The sequence below is a fragment of the Vespula pensylvanica genome, chromosome 12, assembly GCF_014466175.1.
Source record: "Vespula pensylvanica isolate Volc-1 chromosome 12, ASM1446617v1, whole genome shotgun sequence".
NCBI lineage: Eukaryota > Metazoa > Arthropoda > Insecta > Hymenoptera > Vespidae > Vespula > Vespula pensylvanica.
In genome coordinates, this window is record NC_057696.1 from 244,635 (window position 1) to 257,611 (window position 12,977).

General features: G+C 33.3%; 1 protein-coding gene across 5 annotated transcripts in view; it reads left to right on the top strand.

Moving 5' to 3' along the window:
* Window positions 1–12,977, top strand: part of LOC122633348 — a 26,260-nt gene continuing 13,283 nt past the window's right edge. For 4 of the 5 annotated variants that reach the window (XR_006328089.1, XR_006328087.1, XR_006328088.1 and 1 more), the window contains exon 1: window positions 11,823–11,958. Coding sequence is in view for 1 of the 5 variants with exons in the window: in XM_043821142.1 (XP_043677077.1) it covers window positions 11,945–11,958 (14 nt within the window). In the remaining 4 variants the exon portion in view is untranslated. Of the gene's footprint in view, window positions 162–11,822; window positions 11,959–12,977 lie in introns of those variants that run through there. The other variant, XM_043821143.1, reaches the window with a different exon arrangement.

Consider the following 12,977-nt stretch of genomic DNA (forward strand, 5'->3'; position numbering starts at 1 on the left):
CCAGATGGCGACTGTTGGTTGATATCTAGGACCTTCAGCCCCGCCCATGTGATTTAAACCGCGACCTTTTCAGTGACGACCCGACGACCCCGTGCACGATTGAGGCTACTCCCAGAGAGGATACTGCGAAAAAAAGTCTTCGAATCGGATATCAAACGTAGGTATGTATTTGCTCGAGTCTATTATGATCGGTTTTTCTCTCCTTTTTTTTTCTTTTCTTTTTCCTTTTTCTTTGTTTTTTTTCTTTTTTTACCTCTGGATAGGGGCTCTAGTTATTCTAGCGGTTTATTTACTAGGCAGAATTCGTTTTCAAACCGGAGATTAATAAAATAATAGCTTTCCAATGCGTCCGAAGGAAAGTCGATATGAAATTGGTCATTACCGAGAATATGCTTAACAAAGAGAAGATAAAAAATTATCAAGAGAAATATTAGATATTTCTCAAAATTGTAATCTTATTAAGGATTATTAGATGTGGTATCATCTTTGGTTTTTATAATGATCTATAATATAATATTTAATTTTCTTATTGTAATCTCACAATAATTAAAATCTCTAAGTTAATTTTTTTAGCTTATGCAAAAAATCTCAACTTGATGAGCTTGAAGATTGATAAAATTTCAAGACAATCTATAAATGGTTTTGTTGTAAAATTTATAAAGATATCTTCAAAAATTCTCTCCGAGAGAAGAAAAAAGAAAGTAATGAAAGTTAGATTCGTTTGTTCTTCAAACATTCAAACCGCTTAACAGCAGGATTCGTCTTTGAAGTCAGCGAAGTCGAGGACGCGTTTTCGAAACTTCAATGAGACTATGGAGTAAACACGTTAAATAGAGAGTCCGGGTCATTCCGTGGTCCAGACTAGGTAGAAGCGCCTTGGGTGACGTCAGACTAGTTTCGCCTACTACTTCTTCAAAGTTCGGGGGCGCGTGCGCCTCTTTGAACTTCCCTTTCACCCTTTTCCTTGGTCTCTCTCTCTCTCTCTCTTTCTCTTTCTCTCTATCTCTCTCTCTTGGGGAGCAGACGAAACGATTATGAGCTTACTTACGCGAGTAACGGCCACCTCACGATTTACGGTTTGCCTGGGATTAATGTGGCCGACCTGATCGCTCGTTTACGATGCCGACTACGATAACTTGTCGAGATCGCGTTTCAATGGGTCTCGATACTCCATCGAAAGTGCAGTGGTATGTACGGATACTTTGATAGGATTTTTTTTACAAAATGTGAATTCACATTCTTTTACTATATAGATCAAATAATTACAGATAGTTGCTTGAATATTACTTAACAAGAAATTTTATGTTGTAAATTTTATTTATTACAAGTAATAATAGATTTATATTAATGGACAAAAAGATGCGTCGAAGAAAGAGGTTTAAAGGTTTCAGTAAGCTTGAGATGCAAGACGATGCAAAAGCGACCATTGGCTTGGATATCGTAAGCCATACATGAGAAAAAGTATAGAAGGAGAAGATAACTGAAAATCGATTAACCCGATTTCGTGGTCGAGCTTGAGTCGAGTTAACGTCGAGGAAAGGATTTACCTTACCAGCTATGTAGGTGTAGCCTTTTCGCAAACGAATCGTCGGTGTGCGTTTCGTCGGCAAAAGGTTCCTTCGAATTATCTCTACTACGAGGTATATACGTATAAACGTATGAATGCGCACGCGTGCTACTACGTGGAAAACGTTTATTCCGCACGGTGACGTAATGGGGCCGATATCAACGGCGTACTGCAATTTTCGGACTCGAACGGTAGTTGAACGCGTACCATTAAATTTCTCCCACTCTGTTCCCTCATTTTTCGTCTTTTCCCATTTTTGGAGATATTAGGATCAACCCTTTTGGCTGGCCAACCTCGTTCGCAAAGTACTTTTCAGCTTCTATCCTGACAAATTCGTTTGGCCGTCTGATTCTTTCTTTCCTCCAAGTTTTCTTAATACTCTTCGCTTCGTCATAGTTATTTACATCGAATTTATATAGAATTGTGATCGAATGAATGATATTTTTTTTAATCCAACGATGATTCTTTATATTATTTATTTTCATTTTCATATATTAAAATTATTATATAATATTAAAATATTGTAATTAATAAATATGTAACAGGATATAATATTTATTGATAGGTTTTATAATGATTAATTCATAAGTTTCACGTTGAAATATTATATACATATATAGTATCGTTAAAGGATCCTACCAAAAACAGTCTCTCAGGAAGATTCGTCGGAAAAATCTGCTGAATAAGTTAGAGTATGCTTTAGCACGACGATCTGCTGTTGGCGGATGTCGGAATAAGAGGATAATTGAAAAAGCGAGGATATTGTAAGACACGATGGTAGAATTACAATTCTTTCAGCGGCTGTCTCTCGACGACGACGTTTTAATTTGCAAAATTAATCGTCCTGTGGCTCGCTGCTGGTCGATTCGTCGTTTAACGCTTTTAAGCGACCCTTGGACTAGTGAGAAAACTCGAGATAGAGAAAGAGAAAGAAAAAGAGAAAGAGAGAGTCGTAGGTCAGTCTTCTTTTTTAGCAAGCCGAACATGATATAGAACACTCGTGGAAATCTTATCGTTTAACCCGATTAATTCTGTGTCCATCTATCTTGATCTTTCTCTCTTTCTTTTATGAATACTAGATATACCACGACCAAGGAGAGAGAGAGAGAGAGAGAGAGAGAGAGAGAGAGAGAGAGAGAGAGAGAGAGAGAGAGGAAGATTCAAACAATTTTTCTATCATAATTTATGTTGACTAAAAAACTTTTTTTACATTTTCATGTAAAAAGAGATTATTTCATGTAAAAGAGAGATTAACATGATAAAGATCGACTGCCAATATAATTTTATATAGATCATTGTATTCATCTAATATTTTTTTCATAAGTATTAATAGATAAAAAATACAAAAAAATTCAATATTATATTATATCATCATATCATTTTTATATCATCTAAATTTTATTTTTATTAGAAAATATACTCTCAATATTTCTATGTGTCATCTGTGATTCCTATGACATTCTACGTGTTAACGGATAATGTAACATCTTATTTTTGCACGCGGAATAATTCCGTATTTCTAACACGATCCTCTTCATTTCTCGCGTGAACGTAGAAACATACACATGTACAAGTATATGTATGCCGAGTATAGTATGTATAACCGTGAGAATATTTTCTCGTGCTTTTCGGATTTTTTCAAAAAGAAACGAAAAAAAGGAAGAAGGAACGAAAGAAAGAAAGAACGGAAGAAAAAGAAAAAAGTTTCACCGGCAGCCTCGAGACTCGTCGTCTTTAATCTCCTTCTCACAGAGGAGGAGATTATTTTTGTTGAAGCGCGGCCAGAAAATATTATTCGGATTCTCCTTTATTGTCTCGCGGAAGCGAGAGCCAATCTCTTTTCTCCCCGTTCCCACACTCTGCCTGTCCCTTCCCCTGATCCCCCCAGCCATCCAGCAGCACTACCATCCGTATTATTTCGCGAGTATTTTTGACAAAATTCTCTAGTCCATGCGAGAACGGTATCGTTGAGAGGTCAAAAATTTTCCGCTCGGCCCGCCATTTTTGTTCTATTGTTTTCGTACGTTGACGCGTCCCATCTCCCGAGCATCACCCACCCCAGTTTCACTAGCAACCTCCTCTAAAACCCTTTTTACACCCCGTTTCCCACCATCTTCCAAATAGTTCCGGTTTTTTTTATCGTTGAACCACGTACTCAACGCGACCGGTTCGTTCATCGAACGTACGATATTCCATTGGAAGTTTTGTCGAACGAGAACGTAAAAAGCAATTCCGTGAGGTTTTTACGAGAACACCACGACGCCGTCGTGTTCTCATTGATTCCGAAAAACTAATTACATTCCTGTCCGTAAAGATTACTAGGTGATGGAAAAGGGGGAAAGAGAAAAAGAGAAGGCGAACGAGAGACGATCTTTTCGACGTTAATTAGCGCGTAATTAACCGTCTCATCGTCGTCCGTTTCACGCCGTCGATTTCGTTGGCGACGTCGTCGACGACGTTCCCGAATTGTTCGCCAAGTCTCTACCGATCGCGAGAGAAATTTTTTATTCCACGTTGCTCGAACTTTGTCTTTGTTTCGAAGTTCTTTCCTTCGAACAACGACTACCATACACTATTCTTTTTTCTAGTTTTTTCTAATTAGTATCTTTCGAGTTTCTTTTTTTTTTTAATGGAAAATGGGTAAACTGATTTATGGTTTCTTGTTCCGATGATCAACATAGCAATAAGCGAAAAATGGACGTCGAAATGAATTTTACAAATTTAAAAAGCATATTTTTGTTTACTGATAAATAGCAATGATCAAGATGTTGCGATTTGTTTCCCATTGAAGCGCTTACTTACATCGTTCAATTATTCGTATATAAGCGAAGGCCGGTTCTCTTATCGGTCGTCTTATCCATTATTGATTTTCGATTGTTTTCCTTGTAAGTATGATCCAACGATTATCTACTTTTAAAACTTGTTGCTTATTGTTAGTTCAATCTGGTACAAGACGTATGAATTTGTTTCATCATTTACAAGAGTCTTCTATTCTTTTTCGATTTATATCTATATAATAGTTCGTTACAAACGATACTAAAAATATAAACATATAATTAGTATTACTGTAATATTTAATATTTAGTATACAATAATAATAATTATTGTAATCAATTACTTATTTCTTATATATAAATATATACAAGGTATAACAAATTTATTACAAGGTATAAGTAATTTATTACAATGATTTATAGATTAAACCTATAACTATGAAAAATGGTAAAACTAGAAATTCCATTTATAAAATATCGTATTTATCGAATTTAAAATCCTATCGATAAGTTTCGTCAAGGTAATCTTCTTCGTAAGCGAAACATTATAACTGTAAATTGATTTAGTCAATTCATTTTTTTTTTTTTAAAGGAAATCATTATGAGGAATGCGACGTGACATCGTCAATCAATCAAGTCGGTGAGAGTCAAGTCGACGAGTTGAGTTGACCAACGCTACTTTTCTTTGGCTTCTTTTTTGTCAAGAGTTTTTTCTTCGTCTCGACGAACGACAACCGTGTCTCTAATCAAGCAACTTTTCTCTTGGAAAAAGGTCGAAAAGATTAATGAAATGTTAGGTCAATTATAGAATGTTTTTCGGTTGATTTCCGCTTAGAGTTATCGAATGTAGTTCATTTTTATCGTATTGTATCGATATTTTTGCTCTCTCTCTCTCTCTCTCTCTCTCTCTCGCTTTTTTTCTTAAAATGTTGCAATTTCGCGTATTTTTTATAAAATTATTTATTTAATGGGTTATATAGCTATATATATACATATATGCATATCTCTGAATATGTGTTTATGCACACACACACACACACACACACACACACACACACACACACACACACACACACACACACACACACACACACACACACACACACACACACACACACACACACACACACACACACACACACACACACACACACACACACACACACACACACATGTATATCATTGCCGAATGATCCGTAGCGTAGTTCCATGCATTTATCACTCAGATTCGTTCACGATCGGAACGACAATTCCATTCTGTTTTCCGTCGACACATTTAATTTCGCTTCCATACCCTTTACACATACATATCTAGATCTATACGTCGAGCATATCAACTCGGGCTTGGAATACAGTTTTTGACTATTTTTTTCCTTTTATATGATAAATAAATAAATAAATAAATAAAATATTGTCGATCTGTTTGACATGTCAGTCTCTACACGGCTCATACTCGACGTTTCGCAATTATAGTTGATTTTAATAGTTGTCAGCGAAATCAATCGTTAAGATTCAATCTATATTTTTATAACATTCATTTTTTTTTCTATTTACAACCGTTTATTCTTATAATATAGTAAAATAGATGATTTTACTATTGAAATTATTTGGGGTCTTTGCTTTTTTTAGATCTTTGTGTCCCATACGTAAAATAAGAATGTGCGTGTATGTGTGTATCAGTATGAGTATATCTACTCTACCGTCTAAACGGCTAGCTGGATGGATTGATTAAAAATTTATGTCAAAAATGAGGTTACTTGCAGCGAGAATCCATGAGTAATTCCGAATCGATTCGATTTCCGCTTTCAAAGTGGCAAGCATTTCCAAAATTAAATAATTCACAGAAGATCGCATATATGCGAGGAAAATGATGAAAAATTTTCAAGAATATTTAAAATAGTGTTAACCATTAACAACGAAATCCTTTGACAATGGAATCCTGGTTTTTATTTGAAGTGTGAATAATGTAAATTTAATTTCATAGGATTTTCGTGGAAGACATTATTTTCATTCTCTCCTAATAAGATATTTTTCACTTTTAGTACATTATAATATCAAAGAAATCCTAAATTTATATTACGACGTATTCACCAATAGAAAACTTTCTTCTTGAACTAGATCACTATTATCTATTACTGTTGAGGCACACACAACGATGTTGTGTTTAACGATCCATCAGTCTTTTCTGTACGAGTTGCAAGTAAAAAGAAAAGAAAAGAAGAAGAAAGGAAGGATCGTTACGTCGTGATTGCTCTAGTCTCGTTTTCTTATCCTTCGAGTAATCTCTACATTTTAGTTCTCTCTCTCTCTCTTTCTCTCGTTATCGAGTTCAGAAGTAACCAGGACACAATATGAGTTCGTCTCCGAATACAATAAATAACTTAGGAACTAGTATGTTGAGATGTGTATTTTATTTTTGTGAGTTCATAAATGGTAGTTGAAGAGACAATTTTTTATAGTAGAGAGTAGATTTTTGACTGTGTTGTAGCTGTGCTCAGAAGTCAAAATGTATCTCTAGCTGGTTTTTAAAAAATCTTTTCTTTAATAAGAAACATTCGTGAAAGAAAAAAATAGAAAGGAAAGGAAAAAGATGTGGCCGTCAAAAATGGAACTTTGGGCCTACTCAAGATACAATCGTATGACAGTCGTAATGATAATAATAATAATGATAATAATGATAACAATAATAATAATATCAATAATATAATAATAATAACAATAATAGTAATGTGCGATAAGTGGAGTGAAACGTAACACTCTATTTTCTTTCTTTTTGTTTTCACAAAAATTTTTATCCATTGAAAAAGGCAATTTCGATCACAGATCCTCACGGAGGGATCATATTTCCTGGACGGTAAATTGTGGTTGAGGAAAGAACTGCGGCGACATCTCGAGTTTCTCATCTGCCAGGCTACATATTTTCCATCCCTTTTTCCCTCTCTCTCTCTCTCTCTCTCTCTTTCTCATTTCAACCACTTTCTGTCCTTCCACTGATAGCCCAACAAATAGTCGAACGTTTTGCGACGACGTTTTGAATTTCATGATTCGTTTTTTATGTTCAATATGATCGTTCGACTCGATTCGACATTTTTTGCAGATGACTGTCTTTCTCTCTTTCTCTTTTTTCTTTTTCGCACCATATTTTCCAGTCCACCAGTTTCCCTTTCTTCGCTCCTTTTTTTTCCTTTTCTCTCGATGATCGTTTATAAGGTCGGTTCAAGTCGGACCGTTCCCAGACGCGTTCTTTACGAAAGTAGCTTTGTCAGCCCTTAAGCAGATACGTGCAATTTTCACAGGGTTCTTCGAAGGCCATACGTACAATCGAAAAGGGATGAACCGCAAGGGAATTAGTTTTGCGTTACTCGACGAAACGAGCTTCTATGGATAGTCCTGATAGCTATTTTTTGTATAAAACTCTCAAGTGAGAGCTATATCAGGGATCTAAATTCGATGAATATGATATTAACGATGGTAAGTGCCATACAGAAATTTTTATATCACGTTGCTTTGTAATATTTTTTTCTACAATAACGCGAATCGTTCATTCGTTTTGTTTTATTTTTTTCCAGCTAATTTATTGATATTGAAGAAAAGTTGGAAAATGGTGAAGAGCGAACGAATGTGATCTATACTGACTCAAGAACATGTATTCGTTTTACGGATTTTAAAACGCTTATCTATCGACCGGCCATAAAATTCGTCTATAAAGTTGATTGAGAACGCGAGCTTATCCGGACTGCCGATAATCTTCGCACGAAAAAGCGTCGATGCCTCAACGATCGATCGATCCTTCCTTCTTTCCCTTTCCTTTCGAGCTCGTTTAGTTCGACGAAAACAGGATATAAATCGAATAGACGCTTATAAAATACGGTAAAACGATTCTTAACGATTTTGGAACATAGAAATAACGGACTGACGAATTTAAGTTGAGAAGAGAAAAGCGAATGTAAATTTATAAATTTAATAGAAGCGTTAATTGCGAAACAATTTCTTCGATAAAAAGTACTTAAATGATTTTAATTATTATGAATATTTGATTCTTGTTGAATAACTGAATGAAAACTGATCTTATTGTCGCTCACGAACGTAGTTAGAATTTATCTCGTAGTTAGAACTCATGGCAGGAGGCTTGAGAGATTCTTCAATGAACATACAAGTTTGGTGTGCGATCGATCGATCCAATCCCATTCGAGTCCCGTTCGATTCGTTCGAGGAGAGCACGGAGATTGGAATGAAGAGGCTTCTATATATAGGGTGGGATAATAATTTTGATCACCACGAATATCTCCGATTTTTTAAAAAATATGGACAAACTTCGTTTACAAAAATTGTACCTAGTTTAGACGCTGCCAAAATAAGATTTTTTCTTAGCAAAATAAGATGAATTTAGTTCGTAACACTTTGTTTTTAAAAATTGTTTATAACAAATTGTTAATTACTTATTATCATACAGTAAATAACAGAAAAAAGTCTATTTTTTGATTCCAATTTTTACGACTTTTAATTTCGTAGAAATTCCTTTGTAAATGACAGACGTGATTATTAATAATGCAAAAAAATTGTTCTTCCGATCAAAAAACTAATTTATTTTTATAACTATTTATTTATTATTTATTAATTTATATAATTCTAGAAATCAGTTTTCATTTGAATTTTTTTTGGCAAAATAAGTTCGCAAGAATTTGTTTATATAAATCGTTTATAACGAATTGTTATTTTTATTATGAATTTTATTATTAATAATAATTATTAACGATACATTGAAAAATAGAGGAAAGTTTGCCTTTTAGAATGATGGTTGATTTAAATCTCTACGACTTCTAGTTTTGGAGAAATTCTTATGTAAATGGAAGATATTTATGTTAACCCACCGACTTATATAATTTAATTCAAATTGGATCAGTGACACACTAACCTCTATGAATTTTGACCTATAAATTAACCTATATAAGCTACTACTACTACTACTATTACTACGAACAGTTGTACTGTACGAATTATGAATGGAAATCTTTCGAAGGCGATATCTTTGAAATGAAAAATCGTACAAATTTAAAACAAACACCATTTTCAAGTATATTTTATTCTTTATTTATTTAAATAATAATATCGATGTAATAAAATCGATTTTGTTAATAATTTCTATAATCGAATGTTTTCTCAAGTTTGTTTAGTAACGACTTAAGTATAATGGAATCATTTAAATTTGTATTTTATTTAAGTAAATTTAATTTTGTCGCCAATGCACAAAATTCGAAGATCAAAAACTCAAAAGATTTTTCATTCGTAATAAGAACACAACTGTAATGATATTATTTAAATGTTTCTGTAATGACAAAAATTTATTTTATTTATTTAAATTAAGGGATAAAAGGTAATTAATAATAATCGATAATATACGAAAGTGAATCATTGAAAAATCGAAAGATTTTCATATTATTATAAGAATTTTTTACTTAAGCAGCACTTATTCTACTTTTATTCAGTTCTTATTTTACATTTACCTTACACTTATCCTGCGTTTAATCTTACACTATCAATATGTAAGTGCAGAATAATAAGGCAATGTAAGGTAAGAAATCATTACTTCTTTAGTACTACTATTTATTTACTACTATTCTTATTACATTTCAATCGCATCTTTATATGTTTTCTTAGTAATATTTAAATTAAAATATCTTCTAAACTATATACATGAATAATTTTTCAACATATATGGATTAATATTGTTTTTCATATAGAATGTCGAGTTGTATTGTCCGATGCAATTAAGCATATATCTATTAAAAAACATATTTATTTAAAAAAGAAAAAATAAAATAAAATTGGTCTTTATATGTCCTTTAAACGTCCATCTACAAAATATTATTACTGCTATATTATGACCCCTTTCACACCTTACGATTTTTATAAATAAAGTTTCTGCATATCTTTAAACAGAACGGAGATATTCAAATTGATCAGAATTATTGTCTCACCCTATATATCCTCCCTCTCTCTTTCTCTTTCTCTCTATCTTTCTCTATCTCTAGCTCGCAAAGCGAACGGTTATGCCGGGCGACATAATCGAGAATCAAAGGTAGATCGAAACTCCGTACGTCCAAAATGCTCAAAAGCGATCGGCTAAAATCTTCAATGCAAATCGAGTTACATGAAGAGCGCCAGCCTTGCGTGCTTTGATCGACATGGTCTGCTCGTGGTATGAAAATGTATGTGCATATATCGCACGACTGAATTTATTGGCAGATATACATGTAGGTATATATTATATATACATATGTATGCCTATACACACACACACACTGAGGGAATGAATACTAGTAAATTAATAGGAACGTCATTTAAACATACATTTGGAAGAACGTCGTTGAAGATGAAAGTGGAGATTAGTTTATCTTCGATAACAAAAGTCCCTCTCTCTCTCTCTCTCTCTCTCTCTCTCTCTCTCTCTCTCTCTCTTTCTCTCTCTATCTATCTATCTATCTATCTATCTATCTTTTTTGTCTAAAATCATTTAAAACGAGATAACAAAAAAAAATCGTTTCGTCGGTATATCGTGATAAATCTAAAGATTTATAAGACGTCACTCGTCTAGTTCATTCAATATTATTTTTCATAGGATGTAGGCGAATGTCGAAAACGATCAGGGATTCTTTTTTTTTTCTTTCTCTCTCTTTCTCTCTTCGTGGAGGAGAACAAGAAATCAATGCGAAACGATCGAAATCGGAGGCAGTTACGCGTTATTCACTTACGTATACGGTGAGACGCGAGATCGGAAATCCATCGGATGGTTTTCCTAAATTGAGTTTTCTATAACTATGTTCGAAGGAAACGCTATGTCAGGTGGTGTTCAGTTCCCCGGCCATTTTCGAACCACTCTGGAGACTGACCAGTCTTACGAATCGAACTACAAAGTCGTAAAACCAACCAAGTTTTCATTATATCGCTTGTTGCCAATGAAAATCGGATTTACAACTCTCTCATATATATATATATATATATATATATATATATATATATATATGACGTATCAAAGAGAGAAAGTGTGTATAAACTATTCTATCAAGAGTATATTTTAAGAATTGAAATGAGCAAGAACGCTCATATATTATATTTATTAAGTTTAATTTGAAATTAAGTTAAATTGACTTAAAAGATAAGTAAAAATTTTATTTTTTTAACTGTTTATAATAGTTTTGAGTAATCAACGGCTTATATTATTTATATATGTATATATATTTTGGAAATATTAGGACAGTTTAATATATTTTAATAAATACGATACTACTATCTTAACCATAATCGACAAGTTTCTTTGTTATAAATTAAACTGACTCTGTTCGATCGTGCGTTAACTAATTATTTATCTTTTTCATTTTCGTTTTTCTTATGTAGAGATTCTGGTTGGTTCGAAGATGGTTCAGTGAATTCGTTCACTTAGAACATATGTACCAGTTTTGTCTCTTTATCCTCAGGAGCACGTTAAATGGTAGTTCTCTTGTCGGTTGCAAATTGATTACGTAATGTGCCTGCTCGACGAGGCTAACTGATTCCTTTGTCACTTCAGTCGTCAGTCTTTCATGGGTTCTTCTTCTTGCCAAAAATGAAGCCAATCAGGTGAGTGACAAATGAAAACAATTGTTTAATTTTAATCGTTAATAATCTTCTATAACGTCATCGCGATATCGTTAGAGATAGAGATTAGAATGAAAAGCATGCGTTGCGTGCGAGGATTCCTAAAGCGTGGATTTCGATTTGTTTGCACATTGTTCGTTTGCTTGCTTCGGTAGGGTTCAGCATAACGAGACAACCAGAAATCCGAAGGATTTTGCCCTTGCTTGTTGACTTTTCCTCGTAGAGCACATGACGACACTCCTACGTAATCTCTTAATGTGATGTTCTATTAACACAACGAATTACTCGTTTTATTCAACAATTTTTTTTTAGATTATTAATCCATTTAAATAAATTACAGCTAATCTTTTATAATTTCGTTGCATATTAATCATTATCTTTTATCATTTTTCTTTTTTTTTTGATCATTTAAGCAACATAGAGTTTAAGTGGAACAACAATTAAACTCAGGTACTTTAATACTTTTACAGCAATGTCTTGTATATATACATGTATGTGTGTAGCTAAGATATATAGACGCCGGTACGTTTAACCCTCATCAAAAAGTCGTAACCCGTTACTTTCTTCTACAATTAATAATAGCCCTTTCTAGTTTATAACGACCACCACGAGCAACTTTTCTTCTATACTTATGCTATCAATTTTCTTATTATTAATTAATCAGTGCCCTAATGAAGCTTTTTACTTTTCTTCCAGAAATTAAATGAGATTTTTTTCATTCTTTTTCTCTCTCTCTTTTTGTTTTTTTTTTGTTCAGACGAAGTTTAGTTTAATTTTATTTCAACGATAATCACTGATAAATTTCTTCACAGAAGGATGCATCTATGTATTAAAATTTTCAATTGCAAAAGATATCGATAATATATGTCACAAAAATCACAAAAAAGATCAAAGACCACGATCGATGTTTTCTCTGAACTTATCCAAAGTATGTATCACAGTCGAAAAATATTTTTCAGGTAGAGAGAAAGAGAGAGAAAGAGAGAGGAAGAGAGATAAAG